The 22,721-nt window shown below is 39.6% G+C and overlaps 1 protein-coding gene across 10 annotated transcripts; it reads right to left on the bottom strand.

Annotated features, from left to right (window-relative positions):
* Nucleotides 1-22,410, bottom strand: THNSL2 (threonine synthase like 2). 10 transcript variants are annotated; one of them, XM_025176872.2, is made up of 10 exons: nucleotides 22,236-22,410; nucleotides 20,262-20,363; nucleotides 19,529-19,678; nucleotides 18,835-19,029; nucleotides 16,588-16,740; nucleotides 15,170-15,400; nucleotides 14,079-14,227; nucleotides 10,998-11,123; nucleotides 8,820-8,971; nucleotides 1-7,589 (listed from the first exon to the last, which is right to left on the bottom strand). In XM_025176872.2, exons 3-10 carry the CDS (start codon nucleotides 19,659-19,661, stop codon nucleotides 7,379-7,381), a joined length of 1,350 nt encoding a protein of 449 aa, XP_025032640.1. In that variant the 5' UTR covers nucleotides 19,662-19,678; nucleotides 20,262-20,363; nucleotides 22,236-22,410; the 3' UTR covers nucleotides 1-7,378. The 10 variants fall into 10 exon arrangements, with proteins under 10 accessions (XP_025032640.1, XP_025032638.1, XP_087993970.1 ...); XM_025176870.2 differs by having other exon boundaries at nucleotides 20,292-20,363; XM_007444116.4 differs by having other exon boundaries at nucleotides 2-7,589; nucleotides 19,529-19,768.
* Between the last annotated feature and the right edge of the window lie 311 nt (nucleotides 22,411-22,721).

Here is a 22,721-nt window from a genome sequence, read left to right as displayed (position 1 = left end):
CCCACATGAGGCTTCCCTGAGGCCTCCCAAAGCCTTGTAAGGCCTCTGCACAGCCTCATGAGGCTTCAGGGAGGCCATGCGAGGGTCTTGCAAAGGGCCAGCAGCTGCCTCAACCCGATGCACCTCGTCAGCAGCAGGAGGAAGAAGATGGCGAAGGTCAGTTGGGGTGGTGGGAGGCAGCAGAGGTAGGCAGCGGAGTGCAGGGTGCCCAATAGGGCAGAGATGGGGGGAGATAGGTGGGTGGGGGAAGCTGAAGTGCACGCTGCAGTTGTAAATGCAGGTGGGTTGCCAAGCAACTGAATTTTGATCACGTGACCATGGGAGTGCTGCAATGGTCGTAACTTCAAGGACCGACTGTAACTACCATTTATTTGGTGCCATGGTAACTTCGAATGTCATTGAACGAATGGTTGTTAAGTGAGGACTACTTGTACAAGAATGTGGAAGAGCTCACTTATAACAACAAAGATGTGGCCAGGGGCTGACTGGGCAACAGATCACAAACTGCTAATGTGCAAGCTCCAAGTTAAGCTAAAACAGAAGAAGAAAACCAAACAGTTTCCATAACATGAACTTATACCCACCATTTTCAAGGACAGCACCAGGAGCCACTTTGAAATCCTAAACTTCATTGAAACAGAACCAAATGGCAACAGACATGGAAAAACAAAAGAAGTTTTCCAAAAGATCTCTGAATTTAGAAGGAGGTCCCAACTTCAAATTGGAATAATAAAGGATACATAATGGATAGACAACAACTGATTCAAAGAAGATCAAACAGAGATAGAAGGAATATACTGAATTTCTGCACTGTACGGATGTCAACATCCAAGGCACTTTAGAAGATATTCCTTACTTAAAAGAACTTTTAAATACTAATAAGATGATGATACTAAAAGATGAAGTTAGATCAACATTCTGGTTTGGAAGGCTACAGGAACTGATGGAATATCTACAGAAATACAATAAGCATTCAAAGAGGAATTGGTAAACATTCTAAGCAAACTATGCCAGCAAATCTAGAGATCAAAACAGTGGTCAAAAAGTTGGAAGAGGTCAGTCTACATACCAATACCAAAGAAAGGAAGACTTAACTGATTATGCAAACTATTGCAAAATATCCTCAATTTCACACATTCGCAAAATAATGCTCAGGATCATCCAACACAGATTATTAAATTATTTACTTACTAAATTACTAAAGTTTTCCCACGGGAAGGATTCTTTATAATTAATTCCAAAATCTTATTTCAAATTTATCTGGAACCTTAGTCTGTTTGTAACTTTCTAAAATCAAAGTTTTAATCACCCTTTTACTTCTACTTTTTACTAATTACTTCTAATTACTTCTAAAGACGAGGGAATAGCCATCTTCTTCAAACCGCAGTTGGTGCCTTTGAAAGGACACTAACTTCACATACTTCCTTTTCTAATCAATGTTGGAAATTGCTTGTTAACAACTTTTCAACTATTAGAAACCTTTGGATCAACAAGTTTAACAGCACTGCGTGAGTTTCCTTTAATCCTTAGTGTAAGAATGTTTGAACTGCAAGTTTAAGATCTTAAAAACTTTTGGGGGGGGAATAAACAGCAAAAGGGTAATTAAAACTTTGATTTTAGAAAGTTACAAACAGACTAAGGTTCCAGATAAATTTGAAATAAGATTTTGGAATTAATTATAAAGAATCCTTCCTGTGGGAAAATGCTTTTGTTTTGAATTTTTTGAAAAAAACATAAGATTTTAAAAATTGGAACTAGAGGGAATTAAATATTTAATTGTAATATTTAAGGAGAAGAACACATAAACTCAACTTATAATTACAGAATGAAGCAAAATATTCTAACATTGGACATATTGAAGAATATTTTTGAAAAATGGACTCCAAAGTTAATATTAATAGTGTCAACAGAGACATCTGCCTCTATGGAGAGACTGTGTCTAAAAGAAGTTATGGAAGAGGAACAAGGTTTGCCTGACAAGCTCAAGACTGAGTTGAAAGTGGATTTACAAATGAGAGGCTATAAGAACGATATGGAAAAATATTTTACACTGGACATACAAAAGAAACCAGCTGATGTTTTAATAATTAAAAGGGATATACAAACAATAAACCAAGAGAGTGATCTGGATAATTTTCCTATATTGGTTTTACAAAAGAGACTTGTTAAACTTTTAAGGAAACTCATGAGAAGGGACAAAGAAAAAATGAAAAGAAATGAAATTCTATGACATTTGAATTGACTAAAGATTAAGATTGTTAGAAGTAAAAGGAAGGAATATAAAGTTGGTTTATTGGATAAGGTTAAAATAGATATGTTGTTATTTCTGGTAATCCTTAATGGACTTTTGCTAACACCAGGACTGAAATGACAATGCTTTGTGGATTTGTTTATAGATAAGAGATGGGATATGGGAAGAAGAGATCATCTGTTGCATCTTAAGAGGAGGCAATGAGTTATTAAAATTGTTTATACTTGTGATCAAGTTGGGAAGTCACTTCTTTATATATTTCTTTTCTTTTTCTTTACTATAGTCTTTTCTTTCTTTTCTCTGTCTTTTCCTTTTTTTCTTTTCTGCACCTTCTACTCTTTCTTTTTATTCTTTTAGTTTCTATTAGTTTTTAACTGTTGTAATTATCATCTTTAATAAAATCACTATAAAAAAGTTATAATTTTTCTTTTGTTCAGAAATGAAGATAGACTCACCAGGTGGCTTTTCAAACTTGTCATTCTGAAGATCCCTAATAGACTTAAGATAGTTAAATAGGCAATTTCTGAAAGTGATTAGAAGCGAGGTTAGTGAACCTAGTTTCCTTTAAAAGGCTCCGCTGTGGTGGTAAACTTGATGATTGATCTCTTTGTCTCCCAGCACTCAAACCCATGGGGAATCACTGTCTTGTGGTCTCCTCATGAGGAGCAGCCATCTCGAGTACATGCGCGTGATCTCCTGTCCTTTCCTTGTCCGGGGAGGTTCCAAAGAACGGGTCTACTCACTGATTCTGCAGTCATTGCCACGGTGGTTGTCTCTGCTTTCCATGGAGACGTGTTTAACTCACCATGCCTCCACTGGAAGTCCACTTTTATAATGCTTTTTTTGCATTCCTTTTTGTATCATTCTAAGGAGTAAAGGTAAGTTTTTGGAAAAAGCTGAGCCATTTTCTTTTTTACTTTATTTCTTCATTTTAAACTGAAGAGTATCCTACTGGAGTACTGATGTGTTCCAGCAAAAGAATTAATTCTAAAACATTAATTAATTAATTAAACTAAAGCAAATAGTCACAACTTGTCTCAGTGATCCAGCATAGCCTTTGGTAATCTGGTGCCCTGCAAATATAGTGAATTTCAATTTCAATTATTTCCAGCCAGCATTTCAAAGCAGGATAATGGGAACTGTAGTCCAATGTATTTGCAGAAGGGGAAGAAATAAAGAAATGGAGTCGCTACCAGTGATTCCTACCAGATACATTTCATATAGACAACTGTATTTTTTGTCTCTTCATGGAGCATATATGAATGCGGTTGTGTTGCCCAAGAACACTTTGCAGCAGTTAGAATTTTCTTGGCCTACTTCAGAATCAGATTGAAATAAACAATATTTAACAAGTAAAATGTATGCAGGATGGAGGTACAGAGGGAAATTTTCTCAGCTATGTTTTTCTGTGATAGCCCCTATTAACAACACAAGAGAAATTTCATTCCAGTGTTGATCAAACACTTTTGGGGATGGGGCAGGGGAGACAATAACAGAGTTAATCCAGTATTTTTACATGTTAGTGAAATTCAATCATTAGAAAGAACAGTGCGCATACACTCAGTTTGTAAAAGGCAATCACAGAAAATTTGATATATGGTGGGAAAATGAAAAAAAAAAAAAATCTGTAGCCAGGTAAGGATCAACCAACTAATACAAAGAGTGTGCAAGCTGTTGAGTTCTCTGCACTCTTTATCAGGGTGATACAGAAGCAAGAAAGTCCAAAAATTAGGCTCAGCTACTTTAAGCCATGAAATAGCAACAGAATTGAGCCTGGTTTCTGTCAGCAAAATAAATCAAAGCTAAAGTTACTCTGCCTCCTTGTGGACATTTGTCACACAACTTTCATATCCCATATGTATATTTGCTTCTTTTATTTTATTTCAAATTATAGCACTGGGTTTGAGAGAAATTATCACAGCTTATTAAAAAAGCAGTTTGTTGATCTGTAGGATAGTTGTGACCTCTTCAAATCATCTATCTCACTGGAAGAAGTGTGGAGAAAACACATAGAGTTGATAGACTATATAAATTGCTCTGAGCTTCTTCCAAGAACAGTGGAATTGCCTGGCCAAACAGGACACGTAGCCCACCATTCAGACTCATACTTAGATTTTCTGGAAAGTTCAAAAGATGGGCATGGATTTTTGTTTGTTTACTGTATACAGTTAGTTTATTTCAGTTCAGTTCAGTGTACAGCAGTCACAGACCAGCTCAAAGTAAACTAAGTAATTAAATATCCAATCTCCAAATGGTAGGTAGTGGGGGAAAAAACAAAAACAAAGGCACACAGAACTATGAAACCAAAATGTGAGTAATTATCTAATTGAAATAAACTAGAACAAACAAGTAATCAGCAAGGAGGAGATCTAAAGGTACTTATTGATAGGTTACAGTGAAGATTACAGGCAGCCAACAGCATTTGGGTACATTTGGTGAGACAGAGTCAGATTGGCCAGATAGTAATAGCTGAAGATAAAATAAATCTGAACAGCCAGAAATGGAGGTAACAGATCCTGGCATGAAACAGCATAATAGGGACAGTATAGTACAATGTGACTCAGCCTTTCAATTACTCCTGTACCACAGGGGGATTGCCTTTGCTCAAATGGAATATCCTGGCATCTCCCCTCAGCGATGGCTGCTGGGAGGGCATTAAATCTGGCCAAAGAGAAAGCCCTCCTAAACTTAGGAATCATTATTTGATTGAGATATCGTGCTGGTTAGAATGGATGAGAGAGACTGCTCCCCAAAAATGCTTTTGGGCAGGATTCAGATTGATCCAGCTAAGTTCCAAATCTAAAATGCATTGCTTGAGGGCAGTAAACGCGAATTTCCATTGTGCGTGCTCATAGTCCATTGGAAGATTAACAGTAAATGAGAAACCTAAAGTTTTTAGTTTCTTGTGAAGCATCCAAATCCAAGAGGAAGTGAAGTGATCAGTCAAAGTTAATGGAGCCAGCCCAACCAGAAAAAAAAGCAGCTTGAGCCAATAGGAGAATATAAGATCAGGCAAATTTTCTGTCTAAAACAGACCAACTTTTTGGTGCAAAACCATGTTTGGGATACATTGGGGGCCTGGAAAGTAGTCCTCAGAAATTGGGACTGAACTCTTTCTAATGGAATGAATTACCTATATAGGATCCAAAAAGGTGAGCTCAAATTTTAGCCTGTCTATCTATCTATCTATCTATCTATCTATCTATCTATCTATCTATCTATCTATCTATCTATCTATCTATCTATCTATCTGATCTTTGCACTTGCCAGTGGCATGTAGAACAGTGCCTAGGTACTTAAAGCCCCAAACTTGTTCTACAGGTGGTTGTTTGAGTACCACACATGGATTTATGACACTTGGCAAACACCATCATCTTAGTTTTATAGCAATTGATTTTGAAAATTTCTTTACAGCAGTACTCAATAAGTGTAGAGGGCACCTCCTCAAGTGAATCCGGATCTATGAGAAAGGTAAGGCATCATCAACATAGAGGACTGAAATATCTATTGCCCAATTTTGGAGGATAAATGGCTGGATTATTCAATTGGCTGCAAGAGTTAATTAACAGATAAATAGTAAAGGGCCCAAAATACATCCTTGTCTCTCATTTTTTCTGACTGGAATTTCCATTGTGTAATATCCATGCACATTACATCATACCTTCAAGCCAGGAGTTTTCACAGAGCTTTAGATTAGTAAAGGTAGCCACACATCTATAGAAGAGTTCTTCAGTTTCTCCCATGATATGGGTCTGGATACTAGGTCAAAAAAAGCAGCATAAAGTGCTGAACATGCTCTGAAGGTATATTTTTGTCAGCTCTATAAGGTTGACCAGCAAAGGAACAGACACCATGCGTGCCTATAGCTTTCAGTAGAACAACTATACAGTAGTTAGAGAGAGAGGTCAATTTATAATGGTACTTATAACTGCTGTAAAGGTTGAAAGCCAGTTCTTTATATCTTTCTTCTTTCTTCTCTATTTTTTGCTATTTTATTTCTTTTTGCACTTAGTTTTTTCTTTCATTTCTTTCCTTTTTTTCTTTTCTTTTTCACTCTATTTTAGTTTGTATTAGTCTTATTCTTGTGTTTAAATTTTTCAATAAAATTATATAAAAAGAACAGCTATATAGTAGTAACAGAATCTTGCAAGTATGTGCTTCCCCTCCTCCCTCTTTTATCTTCATGTGAATTGGAGGGAGGGAAGCTGTCTGAGATGTTTTCATAAACTACTTTATGGGCTCAATCCACATTCATCTGATCAGTGCCTTGGCAAACGATCTTCCCTCTGTTTGTCAAGGTCATCCTCTATACTCTCTCCAATTTATAGACTGCTTGACTCCCAACAAATCAGGGCAGCTTACAATTGCAAATTTTAAAAAAATACAAAACACAACTATCATGAATGGCCACAGAAACAACATAAAACCAAAGAAAGTCCAATGAGACCCAGAGCATGCCCACTCTGCCTGACTGTATTAGACAACTAGAAACAGGCAGTCCCCCAAATAATCAGGCCCCATGCCATGAAGGGCTTGATAGGTGATTTGGATCGCACCTGAATACCAACTGATAATTCTAAATTAGAAATATGGTTTTATTTAACCTAGGGATTGGTACACATTTGTCACGATCTCTGTCAACACTGCATTGTTGATACCTGACTAATATGACAGTCATCAAAGTTTCAACGATAATATAAAGGAAAAGATTGGGGACCTCACCAGCATGTCCCATAAATACAAAATTAGTGCAGTATGTTATTGTGAAAACTGGGCATATTCAGCCTCAAAGGGTATACTGCAAGGGTAAATTATATGTATATAAACATTTGCAGGTCACCCACAAAATGCTCTCTTGGATGCCAAGATGGAGCAGGCGAAAGTCTCCAAAGTCAATAGAATTTAGAAAAGTTAGATCTTTCTGGTAAAGGATGTCAATATTATTAGTGTAAGCCTACCTCGCAGCTCACTTTCCTTTTTTTCTTCTGTAGGATTAAAGTCTAATATCACTGTTAGCAATTTTGCATAGGTTTATTGTAACAAAACTATTTTTCATTAATCAGCAAAAGCAGCAGCAACACCACCACTATCGTGGAGCTTCTGCATACAGTTATTCTTCCCGCAAGTTCAACTCTGGTTGCTGTATCTTTGCTTGGTACCTTCTTCTATACGCCGCCGCAGTATTTTAACCCAGTCTTCCCCTCTCTTCAGAGTACAAGACCTGGTCTCCATATCTTTCAGCTTGCTGATCTCAGCTGAGACTTCCAGAGAGAGATTAGCTTTGCAAATCGCATCTTCAAACTTGATAGGAGAGGCAGGAGCTAAGCAGCATCTCCAGCTGTCGTGAAGGTAAGAAAGACATCAGGCACATCTATGTAGCAAGACTGCAAGGCTGCATTCCTTCACCTGCTTACCAGGGACTAATCAAAATGGGACTTTGCTATAAAGCTTTTTCTGCTACTAAAAAAGACATCAGACCATTTCCAAGCAATGGACCAGAGACTATAGGAGGACTCACACTTGCTTCAGGAGGACCCGCTTGCTCCAGAACATTTCTGTGCCCCACTTGGATAAATGGAAAAAGCACCAGGATGGTGCTGTGCATGGTAGTTTCTCAAAGTGCTCTTTTGGCGGTTCTTTTTTCGCTTTGTCCAACCTTGCAACCCCTTTTTTTGAATTGCAATGACTACACAGAATTTCAACTGTGGTCACAACATAGATGGATTTACTATAAAAGCACCACTGGCAGCTATTTTTCCTTAATGTTCCTTAATATGTAATTCACTCTTTTTCGCAGCAGTTGGACACTTACCTGCTGTATACATTAGGATTCCAACTTCCTTTTCACTACTGCTTCATATTTATTTACATTGAAGTGCAATTCTGTTGTCCCATGTTCCAAATGATGTTTGAAGACATCTTTTGGAACTCATCAGTTTTTTTTGTTTTTAATCCCCAAATAATCTGGTGTCATCAAAAATTTTCACCACCTAATTGTTTATATTTATTCCAATTCCAATGTATGAATTAATTAAAAAGACTGGTCTCAGTGAAGGCCTTACTATTTATATTTCTCCATTAACTGTATATTTATTCTAGTGGTAGGACTGTAACTCTCGTAATCCCTTGCTAATGGCCATACTACTGGGACTGATAAAAGTTGAAGTTCAAACACATCTGGATATCAGGTTGCCTACATTCATTTATTCCTTTATGAAGTTATTAATCTATAAATAGATTCTGTCCTCTTATAAATACTAGATTTATTAAGACACCATTGAGGGATTTTGTACACAGTTCCTCCTGGATCACCCTCTGAGAAATCTAAATGATTAATGAAACATGGCTTACCTTTGCAAAAATAATGCTGATCATCTTCAACAAATTTTTAAATACATTGCTTTCAATCAATTCACTTGGAACAGATATCAAGCTAATTGGCCTTAAATTCTCTGAATCCATTTCATAACTTGGTAATTACATTAACCTCCCTATCTGAGGATAGAAAGTGGCCAATATTAGAGACATATTACATATTTTTTCATACAGAGTGTAATTTTCTCCTTACATATTTGGACGGCAGCTGGCATACTTGTAATGGTAGGAAACAGCAACAGCCGTATGGGGACACAAAAGGTAATGGTTGTCCTCCCAGCAGTGTTTCATGGTTTGAATAATTTCTTCATCTGAAATTTTGCAAGATCTCACACCTTCAAAGAGCTGCAATCACATAAAGAAACTGAGACTTCAACCAGCCAGTGAAAAAGTATAACAATTAACCACTCATTTCAATACCACTGGTTTTTAAATCTTATTGTTCCTCCAAGGAGTTGGAGGCAAAGTTCATAGGATTTTTTTTTTCATGCAATCATTTGGCCACCCTTCTAAAGTAGAGTCACTAGGCAAATTCTACCAAATTCTGGGATGTGAAGTTTACAATTCCAGTCCAACTCAAAATTCCAAGTTGCCAAGTTGAAATGTTTATCATTTATATACTCCCTGGTTATCTACTGTCCCCATTCTATTCAGTTTTAAATTATTTTGAAGTGTTTCATTGTTGACACTAAGAAATTGCTCAGACACGCATGTTCACCCTCATTGAAATTTCAAAAAAAGCAAAATCTGTTAATATGGATGAGTGGGACAAAAGTAACAACATATGCCAAGATCGACATTGCTGGTGACATACTTTTAAACCTTAAAACTTTAAGCCTAGGGCATTGATTGATTGATTGGATTTGTTAAGGCTGCCAAACTCCAAGAAGACTCTGGGTGGCTTACAGTATGTCCAATACATATGCTAAAACACAACTAAAAACGACATGAGAACCTGGACTAAAACACGCCCAACACACAAGAAAGACTTAACAGGAGCTCCACAGCCACCCTAATCCCAGGCCTGGGAACAAAGCCAGGTCTTAAAAGACTTCTGGAACCTCAGGATAATGGGAGCTCAGCATACTCCAGGGGAATGCTGTTCCAGAGGGCAAGGACCAAAACACAGAAGACATTAGATAGCAATGTTTAATTAAGGGGACCTGGAGCACACCCACTCTGCCTAAATGCACTGGACAGGTTGTCCCACAAATAACCAGGCCCTATGCCATGAAGGGTTTTATAGGTAAAGACCAGAACCTTGAACTGCACCCAAAAGGCAACTGATAGCTCATGTAGCAGCTCACGTAGCAGCAATGACACATGGGCATAATGAGAAGTGCCCAATGCTGCTTGTGCCACTGCATTTTAAACCAGATATAGCTTCCAGATGGTCTGGAAGGGCAGACCTGTGTAGAACACACTGCAATAGGCCATTCGTGAGGTGACTAGGGTGTGAGTGACCATCTGAAGGGACTCCTGGTCGAAGAAAGGGTGCAACTGGTACCCAGGATGGACCTGTGCAAAGGTCCTCCTGGCCACAGCTACCACCTGCTCATTGTGTAGTAGCTGCAAGTCCAGGAGGACCCCCAAGTTGCACACTAATCTCAAGTGGGGAAGTGCAACTCCATCCAAGACGAAAGGTAAATAAGTCCCCAACCACAGGGGCTCAAACAGCTACAGCCGCTAAGTCTTTCCAGGATCAAGCCAAAGTCTGTTCCTCCCCATCCAGACCCAGTCAGCCTCCAACACTGGGTCAGTACACTGACAACTTCATTTGCCCAGCCTGCAGTTGAGATGTACAACTGGGTGTCATCAACGTAGTGATGAACCAAACCCTGAACTGACAGAGGAAGGAGGCAATCCCACTGTAACACAGTGCCCCACCCCCAACCCCCACAGCAAATGCAGAAGGATACTATGGTCAGCAACGCTGAAAGCTGCTGAGAGATCAAGGAGCACCACTTCCATCCTGGCTCCATCACAGACTGTCAACAAATGTGACCAATGCTGTCTCTGTACAATACCCTGGCCTGAAGCCTGGCTGGAATGGGTCCAGATAATCCGTTTCCACCAAGATTCTGCAACTGCTGCCCAATCACCTTCTCAACAACTTTCCCCACAAAGTTGTAGCAATAGAGTAGGCCTAACATAAAACTAGTTTTCCTAATTTCTGAAGAACAAATTACACTGAAGCTAATTTAAAACTGTAACTCCTCCACTTTGATAACATGGATAAAGTTTTATTAGTTTAATTAAATCAACTTTGAGAAGAGTACACAGACTGGATCCTGACAGAGGAAGTGAGGTTCCACAAGTGAACAAGGGCAGGAATCAGTACTTTTGAATAAGGAATCAAAACAAAACTAACCTTATTTTGCAACTCTGAAGGGAGTTTTACTTTCTTAGTAGTATAAAATTCTTCCATCAGACTTTTGACCAAATTACTATCTGATCCAGAAAATAGCCAAAAAATCCTCTCCATATTGTAAGGTACCTTTGCACAGAAAAGATTGTACGTCAGACATTTTTGCTATATCTATCTTCTTTCAACTTGTGTTTCATATTCTTAAATGCATCCCAGGAATGAGTTTTCCAAAGTTACAGTTCTTATTCCAACTGTTAGATTTATGTGAATCTGTGTGGAAATCATTTTATTTATATATAATTCAAAATGAAATTTAAAATTTGACCCAAAAAATGCAGAGGAAGGGTGAAGGAACTAGAGGCAGGGGACTAATTATTATACTTTATTTAACAATTTGCAACCATTATCAAGCACTAAGGAAGCTGTTTTCACCAAAGACTTTTAAAAGCATTCACTGATATGACTGCCTGCTATAACGAAAGAAATTGAGCCTTTCTTCAGTACCTTAAATCAATTTCTTTCTTGTAGCACATAGTCATTTTCTTCTCACAGTGTTTTTACAGGAACAAGTGGAAATAACTAATTTCACCCAATAGCAGTGAGTAAGGGGGTATTTCTTGCCATGGGCTAATGGCAAAAGTATTTTTATCTCACTCTCCCTTTGAAAAAACTCCTAGAAGGGGTCCTGTAACAAATCCTGGGACATTGTTTCCTTTATTTTCCCATCTGAGCCCGAAGGCCTTGCTCTGGGTTTCTGTCCATACTAAGGTGTGGTAGGTACAGTGGGGCAAAAAAGTATTTAGTCAGCCACCAATTGTGCAAGTTCTCCCACTTAAAAAGATGGGAGAGGTCTGTAATTTTCATCATAGATATACCTCAACTATGAGAGACAAAATGAGGAAAAAAATCTAGAAAATCACATTGTCTGATTTTTAAAGAATTTATTTGCAAATCATGGTGGAAAATAAGTATTTGGTCACCTACAAACAAGCAAGATGTCTGGCTCTCACAGACCTGTAACTACTTCTTTAAGAGGCTCCTCTGTCCTTCACTCGTTACCTGTAGTAATGGCACCTGTTTGACCTTGTTATCAGTATAAAAGACACCTGTCCACAATCTCAAACAGTCACACTCCAAACTCCACTATGGCCAAGACCAAAGAGCTGTTGAAGGACACCAGAAACAAAATTGTAGACCTGCACCAGGCTGGGAAGACTGAATCTGCAATAGGCAAGCAGCTTGGTGTGAAGAAATCAACTGTGAGAGCAATAATTAGAAAATGGAAGACATACAAGACCACTGATAATCTCCCTTGATCTGGGTCTCCACGCAAGATCTCACCCCGTGGAGTCAAAATGATCACAAGAACGGTGAGCAAAAATCCCAGAACCACATGGGGGGGACCTAGTGAATGACCTGCAGAGATCTGGGACCAAAGTAACAGAGGCTACCATCAGTAACACACTACGCCGCCAGGGACTCAAATCCTACAGTGCCAGACGTGTCCCCCTGCTTAAGCCAGTACATGTCCGGGCCTGCCTGAAGTTTGCTAGAGAGCATTTGGATGATCCAGAAGAGGATTGGGAGAATGTCATACGGTCAGATGAAACCAAAGTAGAATGTTTTGGCCTAAACTCAACTTGTCGTGTTTGGAGGAGAGAGAATGCTGAGTTGCATCCAAAGAACACCATACCTACTGTGAAGCATGGAGGTGGAAACATCATGCTTTGGGGCTGTTTTTCTGCAAAGGGACCAGGACGACTGATCCGTGTAAAGGAAAGAATGAATGGGGCCATGTATCGTGAGATTTTGAGTGAACACCTCCTTCCATCAGCAAGGGCATTGAAGAGGAAACGTGGCTGGGTCTTTCAGCATGACAATGATCCCAAACACACCGCCCGGGCAACGAAGGAGTGGCTTCGTAAGAAGCATTTCAAGGTCCTGGAGTGGCCTAGCCAGTCTCCAGATCTCAACCCCATGGAAAACCTTTGGAGGGAGTTGAAAGTCCGTGTTGCCCAGCGACAGCCCCAAAACATCACTGCTCTAGAGGAGATCTGCATGGAGGAATGGGCCAAAATACCAGCAACAGTGTGTGAAAACCTTGTGAAGACTTACAGAAAACGTTTGACCTCTGTCATTGCCAACAAAGGATATATAACAAAGTATTGAGATGAACTTTTGATATTGACCAAATACTTATTTTCCACCATGATCTGCAAATAAATTCTTTAAAAATCAGACAATGTGATTTTCTGGATTTTTTCCCCATTTTGTCTCTCATAGTTGAGGTATACCTATGATGAAAATTACAGGCCTCTCTCATCTTTTTAAGTGGGAGAACTTGCACAATTGGTGGCTGACTAAATACTTTTTTGCCCCACTGTAGATGCTCAGAAGAGGGCCTTCTCTGTGGTAGTCCCTCAGCTCTGGAACACCCTTCGTGGCCAGACACATATGGCACCTTCCATATTGTCTTTTTGGTAATAGGTGAAGGCCTCTTTCCTAACTGTTTAACTCTAGGCTGCAATGTAGCCACTGAATTAATCTTAGTTCTGCTGTTTAATTTTTGCTTTTTACTGGTTGATTTAACTGACTGTTTTAAGTGTCTGAGCTTTCTTAACATTTGTTTTATGCTGCTGTTCACAGTTTAAATCTTCTCAATACTGTTTGTAAAAAATGGCTTTCTGATACTGGGAAAATTGTTTCAGGAGATGTATCTGTTGAAAGGCGGCAGAGAAAATCATAAAGAAAAAAAGGGAACACAAAGGGGATGAAAAAAATGAAGAGGAAAACATGCAAATGCAGGCCTTAATCCTTCAAGATATGCAGTAGTTATTATAACAATGGACTAAATGTAACAGTCCCAGAAGAAATGTCAAGCAGCTGCCTCTTATTGCTCCTTCTGTTTTAGCAGAAAGATGACCGAGGGGGAGGAGATGCCAAATACAGCTGGTCCTTTAAGAAAACTGATGGACTCCCATCAAGAGAGCAGAGTGACTCTAAGGGGACTTAGAGGCCCTGATAGTTTGTTCATTTTAAATGGAAGAGAGCACAAATCTCCAATTAAGCAGATGCTTACTGTACCTGAATATCCATTGCTGACGCCAGTGTTTTTTTCACACTCCTGGACACAGAAAAATCACCTTGCTGAATAGTTCTGTGTACAATATCGTTGTCGTTTACCACAGCTGCCAGTTCAATGGGCAATCCCATTTTCTGTGCAATACACCCAGCTGGACAAAAACTGCAATTTCAGTATTTTTGCACAACAGAGCTGAATCAATACATCTTTACTACAGGTCTGTATTCTAAGCGAGAAACTTAAAAGCCATCTGCTTCCAGGAATTCTAAGGCAGAATCCTTAGGTTGTGAAGATCCTCTTTCTCACTAAGGTGCATCTCTGAATTTCTTATTCTAAACAGCAGGAAAACAGACACTGAGTGTGTTCAGCACTGGAGCCGTTTGTCTTGCCCTCAAGAAGGCTTAGCAGGAGTGTCTGATCAGAAGGCAACATGTTTGATTTGCTCTAGTGAGGGCTGTAAAGGGATGGAAGTATGCTTAGGGCCGCTGGGTGCTGCCCAGAAAGCTGTGAAATAACAAAGGAAAGTTGCAGAAAGCCCCAGAGAGTCCCAGTATCTGTTTTATTTTTTAATATGGGATTTAAATCCTCTCTTGGAAAAAAAATTAATAAGCTTGAAAGTCTGCAGACAACACCCACTTAAATTTCACCATCCCAAAACACTGCTGAATAAAGCTTTTAGCAGACAGGTGATGGGTCTTTGTGCCCTGGATGTTTTTTGCAGATTGTTAGTAGAATTATGCATCATTCAGCTTCCCCAATTCCAGCATCTGACCCTCATCTATGACAGCTGGTAACACAACTAAATTATTGAGCTTGGGAGAGCTGTGAAGAACTGGCAAGTATTTTCAGTTTAAAAAATCTGATTTTTTTTTTTTTTAAAGTTAAATACAACTCTTCCTATCTTCACTGATACAACTTTCAGCAAACCGACTAAAGCTTCAAAGGCCTTAAGGTTAATCCGCATTAACAAAACCACCTGTCAACTCCAGTTAGCACAGCCAATGATAAGAGGTAACGGGAGTTTAAATCCAATGCATCTGAGCTGGACAAACTCATTGAAAGCCAACAAAGTATACTGATAAATTTCACTGACCGGTGAGATTTCCTGCTCCCCCAGTTGGAACAACAATTTCCACAGTTGGCAGCGGAACAGCCTCCACGGTTGGTGCACATTGGAAATAAGCATAGAAATAATGAGCGATCTGCACCAGAACCCTACACCAATTAATTGAATTCAAACTTATGAGATTGTGTTTTCTTGAAAAATCTTCATCAGCAAACAATTCTTTGATGGGTTCATCGATTTCATCACTATTTCCTTCCGCTGGAGAGCAAGGAAAAGCAAGAAAAGCAAGAGCTAATTCTCTCCATCTAGATATGCATTTCACATAAGTCTCAAGCAAAGCCCAGCCCTCCTCTGCTGCCCAGCACCATGACAACATAAAACAGGAACCTTCTCTCTGCTGTGCCTAATTCCAGAAAAAGGGAATGCAGGAAAAGTATACTGAAGTGGAAGCCTGTCATCCAAATAACTATGTAAAATGCTGCTCTTATATTCATGGTTCCTTGGGCCTGTCTCCAGAGTTTGTTAGACAACAACACTGCAGTGACGATCACAGCCAGGACTTGTGCCATTCCTGTTGCTTCTAGACTTAACAAACGGCTTGCAACCCAACATCTACTTGGCTTCCCTGGTCCACTGTGTCCAGTCCTATACTTCTCTATGGTCTCTCCATTTCTTTCTTCCAACAATATATTCTCTCTTTGTCAAATGCTCATATTCTTTAACCTTTTCCCTCTCCAGCTACATATTGCCCTGCCACCTATTGTTTCTTTAGGTCCTAGTTTTTCAGCCCACCACCTGTTCTTTTTTTTTTTTTTAACCTTTCTCTTGGAAGGACCTTTTGATCTGTCCTTCTTGTGTTCTTGTTTCCCTTGTCCAAAGCACACAGACACTTCTAAAATATTCTTAAGGTTTTTTTCAGAGTCCCACTTTTATCCCTTCCAGAGTTTCTTTCCCCAAGCTGTTTGGCCTCTGCTTCCCTTCTTCAGCAATTATTCCCAGGTGCTAAGGTTTTATTTCTAACTAAAGTAATATTTTCACTGATCTTCTAGGACTATGAACACGCAGACATCTTTGGAAAGCATTCATTCTTATGAGATGGAAAGATTTTCAATTTATATCCTCCCTCTACAAAAATATGATTTAATCTGGGAAGCGGGTATTTGCTCATGTTCCCTCAAATCAGAAATATAGATGATCTAACTCTCTTGAACCTCTCCAACTCCCCTCCCTAATTAGACTTCATATTGCGCAAAATGAAAATACCAAAATGATATTTAGAAATTGAGATCATTAAAAAAAATTCTCAATCTGGCTGTAGGCCAGAAAACTCTGCCTACAAAGTTCAAAATGCAAGATAAGGATCTATTCTGTAGTTTGCCTGGCATTGCAATTTATACTGACACAAACCAAGTATTCTAAAATAGAACAGCTATCAAATTACTCACTAAGAAATACATGGACATTTTTCTCAATCACTGTTGTCATCTGTCGTTCTTGCACTTGGCTGCAAAGGCCGTATGGTAGCAGAACAAATATATCTACATTCTTTTCACCCCGGACACTTTCAATAGCTGAGCTGCCGGTATCTCCTGAAGTCCCTGTTCCAAAATAGTTGAAGACAATTTATACATGTTGAAACCCTGAAAGAGCAGAACTACTGTAAGATGGTAATCTTTAGGTCAGTAGCTGTCAAAACTTAAACTTCATCAAATATTTAAACATCCATGGGTCCATTTTTAGATCTGTGGACAAAGCTGTTTTGAGACTCTTAAGAATGTGAAGTTCAAATAATAAAAAAAAGCAATACAGCAGAATAATGAACAAAGCTTTAGGTTAAATAAAATAGAGCTGCCTGTCTGTTTAATCCCTTCCTACTCTACTAAAGTGATATGAGATATAGTCCACGTTAGCTATTTTTCCCTACTCGTTAAAAAAAACTTTTGATTTTAAAAATAGTACAGCCTATGGCAGCTAGCATTCCTCCAGGCGCAATTCCCTCCCCACTATGACTCACAGGAGTTAAAATCCTCATGTTGAGAAAGCATGGCAAGGATTATTTCTCTCTCTCAATTATTAGGAAATCTCAGAGTGGAAGGCAGCTTTCTTCCACCACTGCCTGTGGATCTAGCCACAGACATAAAAAAGGGACTTCTATAGGAGGCCAGGAGCTATCTAGCCCAACATTTTCTTTCCACATCGTGTCTCAAAGATACAACATCCACAAATGAGGAAAAAGCAAATTCTAATAAAGACAGCTGGGATTGAGGTTCCAAAAACAGCAAAAACAGTCAAGAATGTGAAAGCAGAGGGGAGGATAGTTCAATAGTCACTACTACAGCAGACGGTATTAAAGAACAAGTTCAACAACAAGCAGAGTATGGTCATACCTAGGCCAGTACCCAAGGAAACCTGGAATATACAGTGGGTCTGCAATCTTGCTAGATGTACCAGTTCCTGTCTGTTCTCTGCTTAAGAATTTTATGCCTCAGCTTCCATTCTGACAGCAGCAGCTCCCTAGAGTTCATCCTGTAAAAGGATCACTTGGAAGCAATAGCTGATTTCCTAGAGATCTCTCACTTCCAAGATGCTGCCATCTGAAGCTATATATGCCTTCTTTCTGTCTTTGGATTCAGGACTCAGAGTTGCCAGTGTTCACAAGAGCTTAGTCGATAGGTTCATGAATCCCAACTGGAATTATCCATGATAGTTAAAGATGGTCCTGGCGCTGCCTTTACAACTGATTTGAAAGCTGGTGTTCCTAGGAAAAGGTACACAGGTAGTCCTTGACTTATGACCACTTGTTTAATGACCGAAGTTATGACGGTGCTGAAAAAAGTGACTTACGACCGGTACTCACACTTACAATCATCACAGCACTCCCCACGGTCATGTACAACTAGCATGTATTTATGACAGTTGTAGCATCCTGGGGTCATGTGATCGCCATTTGCAACCCTCCCAGGGGGCTTCCAACAAGCAAAGTCAATGGGGTAAGTCGGATTTGCTTAACGACCATGTGATTCGATTAACAACCATGGCAAAAAAGGTCATAAAATCAGGCATGACTCACTTAACAACCACATCGCTCAGTGATGGAAGTTCCAGTCCCAATTGTGGTTGTAAGTCAAGGACTACCTGTAAGCCCAATCTTCAGCTGAAGACTCTTCTGAAGAAGGGGACATTCCCAAATGCTCCTAGGAAGCTCACATGTGATACAGGCATGAGTGCAATAGCCTGAGATTCCTATGGTCTTCTAGTAGCCAGTGTTCTGTGGCAAGCGTATTTCCTCATAGATATCAACAGGATCCATGTGGTATTATCTTTCTAATCCTCTGTATCAGTGGCCATCATTACATTCTGAATCAGCAAATTCTTATTCATTCTGGTTAGATGCAAACACTGATGTCAAGAAACTCAGGGAGCCAGTGAAGGACAGGAAGGCCTGGCACGATATGGTTCATGGGGTCATGAAGAGCCGAACACAACTTAACGACTGAACAACAACAACAACAACTGAAGGGCAAAGACCCAAAACCACAGATTAGGGTGAGGTCAAATTAAAGGATTCTAGAAAATATGAAAGTGAACCTACATGTAGTGTTTATTAGAGTAACAAACATATCCTGAACAAAAATACTGCATTATTAAAAATGAGCCCAAATCTGTCAAGGTGGTTCTGGGCGCAAACTTACCCACTAGAATTGTGACATGTTTCTTCTTTTTCTTTAGAAAGTATTGTAAGAATTGCCCCATGCAGGACAATGACAGATCCTTAAATGCATATGTTGCACCATGCCAAAGCTCCAAAATATTCAAGCCATTTTTTAGTCTTGACAAATGAACAACATCTTTGTGTCTGAACCTGATAAATGCTCTATCAATCAGGTCTAGAGAAAGAGGAAAAACTTCATTAGCCAGGGAACATAAACAAGATAATGTACAATGTCCTGAGCTGGATAATAACTCAACCTATGGAAACCACATTTTAAGGTTTTTTATGCATAATGTAAGGGCTCTTTTGCACATCAGCCTTATGTTTCTTGTGACCCATCCTAAAACCAGCTGGAAAACCCCCTCGCTCCCTCCCCCACCTGGTAGCAGCCACTTACCGGCCCGTGGGCCTGGGATTTGTAACTTCCTGCTGGCTTCCCTACTGACTTTGGTTGTGGGAAGCCAGCAAGAAGTTGCCTCACCTAATGACCGTGGGATTTGGTTAACAATGGCAACCCGGACTGCGGGGATTGCCGTCACTAAGCAATTCAGCTGCGCTTTATAACCGCATCGCCTAGTGATGAAAATTCTGGTCCCAATTGCCATCATAAGTTGAGGACTACCTCTAATAATGCTTAAGCTCTCTCATTTTATATCTCTCTGGTTTTAATTTACCGTTCAGCTCTGCCTTTGGAATGAGTTCAGGTGAGATGAAAACCGAACACAGTTCCTTCACCAGCTCCAAGTAAGAAAAGGTGCTCCATGTCCGAAGTCTGGGATGGTCCAGGACTGGGATTTTTTCAGGCATGAAAAGGCCCCCATCCACTGCATACCCAGAGAAGAGAGCATGTTCAAAATCAAAGCTTCCTGCTCCTCCACGGCTACTGATATACTTCATGTTTATCTTTCCAGCTCCTACAACACACGTAACATTTCCAGCAAATTAACTTCAGGCTGGAGGAGAAACCAAAAACATTTTATAACAAACAGGAAACTTTGCCTTGTAATGACAAGAATCTCTAGCAACTTGAGAGGAAACATATTTGGGAATCCTGAATTAAAACCAAACTTACTTGGTACGATCTAGTCTTCTTTACCAAACTGGAAAGACTTGATTGGAACTCAAGGAAAGAATTTCCATTATGTTGAATGAAAATTCCCAGTAGCAATAGCCTTAAGACTACATAGGGTTCCTCTAACTTCCAAACATCAGGAAATAATTTTCACTGGGTACCTTGCAACACTGTAAAGTCTCCCTTTAGTTCCCCTTGACTCTTGGTCTATACACGGATACAACTATGCTGTTTTTTTCTCAGAACAGTGTAGAAGTGGCTTGCCATTGACTTTTTCCATGATGTTTTTTTCAACTTCAACCTAGTCTACACCCCTAGGGTTTCCTGTGGTTTACCATCCAAACAGTAACTAGGTCCAGCCGTACTCAGTTTTTCTTAAGATCAGCCAGGGTTACTTAGGGGCTGCCTCCTGCTGTGACAAAACTACACCACTGGCTCTGTAAAGACAATGAAAAGAATACTGTATTAATTTAGGGTAAGTTAAAGACGCACATGCAGGCTTTTTGTTTCTTCAGAATGCTTCATGGGAAGGAAGGAAGGAAGGAAGGAAGGAAGGAAGGAAGGAAGGAAGGAAGGAAGGAAGGAAGGAAGGAAGGAAGGAAGGAAGGGAGGGAGGGAGGGAGGGAGGGAGGGAGACAAAGCAAAGTGATCATTGTGGTAGCAGATGTCTGCTTTTCAAGCAATGCATCTGCATTTAGATGAAACTTTGGTTTTGACAGCTACATTCTTCTTAATTGGTAATAGGCCTGCTAATGAGGATTTAAAAAAAAAACCCGCTAGTATAGAGTACTGTACCTAGCTACTCTTTGCAACGTTATTATCTACTTCCTTTTTGCCATAGTACTTAAGGTAATTACTTCAAATGACCAATTACAATGTAAGATATGATATAAATTGAAATTGTAATGGAGCCAGATGAAGAAAATAAGCACTTTCAAGTCCCAGTTCTTCCACACTGTTAAGTAGGAGCAAGTGGGAGAGTCACCAGGACTGAAGGCCACTTGGCTTCTAGGCACCTAGCAAAGCCAAACAGCCCTCATTCCCAGTAAAACTGGTGCAGTGAAATGCAGTGAAATCACAAACTCTCTTCTCTGTCACATAGCCAGATCCTCCAACAGAGTCTTGAATAGGCTAAGAACAATTCTGCATCAATCCTGTATCTCACAGACACAAGAAATCTCCATTGTTCTGGAATAAAAATTTGCAGAATAATGTTCTGCTATTTAAATAATATCACTGTTTTGCAATTTGTTCTGCAATACAAATGTTAGAATAATCTAAACTACAAAATTGCAGCAACATAAAGCAATAAAATATTCTGCAATGTATGTACTGCATAATAAACTGTGTAATACACACAAAGGATATTATCATCATTCACTTATGCAATTTGCAAATGTTAACTTTTTTTAAAAAAAATTTTATGGAATTTGTTCTGCCTCTGCTAATCATGTAGAGGAAAATGAGATATCAGACATTCAGTACCAGATGCAGAAGCAAGCTTATCTTTTGGCTACTGGAAACTTGTAAGGGATTATCTGCAAATTTCAAGCACTTCTGTGCAATCAAAAGACGAAAGCTTCCACATTATGTATAGTTTAAAAAAAACAAAAAAACAAAGATGCTGAATCCTGTAGTCTTTCTGCACAGCAGCAATCTACAAAGGGCCCTGGCCTGACGTCACTCAGGTTAAAAGCCATAGCAGCCACTTTACCCATAAAATTTACATTTGAGATCATGATATAAGACCACAGCCAGTTGAAATTATAACTATTGCACAGTTTTAAGCCACAACTATGCCAAATATTTATGGCATCTTTAAAAACGCATTAATTTTAGATTAAAATTTCCCAATCTTCATTGCTAAAATGCACCATCTAATTTAACTTAAGTGATAATAATAGTAATAATAGAAAATTAAGAAATGCAATGAACATAAAATCCCTACTCCAGGAATGGGCAGCTGTTTATTAATTTAAATGCCAGTTATAGTGTTTTCTTGCTTTTTATTTTGATTTTCGCTTCAAATTTTTGTTTAAAGCGCAGTATGAAATACATGCCAGAGTTGAGAGCCTGCTTGTAACGCATCTGTATTCTGTTCTGAACTTCTAACTATCAACAGTGCTTGTTCATTCGCAACAGAAAGTCCATGCCTCTGATCTGAAAGCCTCCTCATTTATCGGTCGAGGGGGAAAACCTCTGCAGTCGCTCAGGAGCACTCTCACCCGATTCTTCACGCCAAATACGAAAAGTGAGCCTCGGTGGCGCACTAATTAGACCCCACCCAGGCAACTTTAATAAACACATACATTTCCTTTTGTTTTTAAAATCCGTCCCTTCATATCAGGCCTCGCAGCAGCTTTAAACCAGGTGCTGGCATTGCAACGTATCCGCCCTACACAAGTGCACCCGCACACCCCCCTCTACCCTTTCCACCGCGGACTGGGAACACCAAGCCTCCGGTGAGGGCGTCTCTCAACCTTCCCCTCCCAGAGTTCCTTCCTGCCTAGAGAGTCGGGTGAAGATTTAGGGATTCCTCATTGGCCAGCGGGAAACGGCACTCAGGAACCTTAGAGGCTGGGAAAATCGGCACTTCTCAGGTACTTACATTTCAGGTTCTAAATCGAAGCTGCTCATACCGCCAACAGAACCCAACTCAACCAGCCATTTGGGGGGGGGGGCATCCAATCAGTTGGGACATTGCAGCAGCCTTATCTGCAGCCTTACCATTTTTCCACATTGTCACAGCATTGATGACTTCCTTTTCATCCTTTTTTTTTTTTCTTGGACACTAA

The sequence above is a fragment of the Python bivittatus genome, unplaced genomic scaffold, assembly GCF_059951505.1.
Source record: "Python bivittatus isolate LINGU-HERP-01145 unplaced genomic scaffold, Pbiv_v1 ctg000000_np1212, whole genome shotgun sequence".
Lineage (NCBI taxonomy): Eukaryota > Metazoa > Chordata > Lepidosauria > Squamata > Pythonidae > Python > Python bivittatus.
Note: the sequence above shows the minus strand (reverse complement) of the source record. Positions and strands in the feature narration are given on the sequence as shown.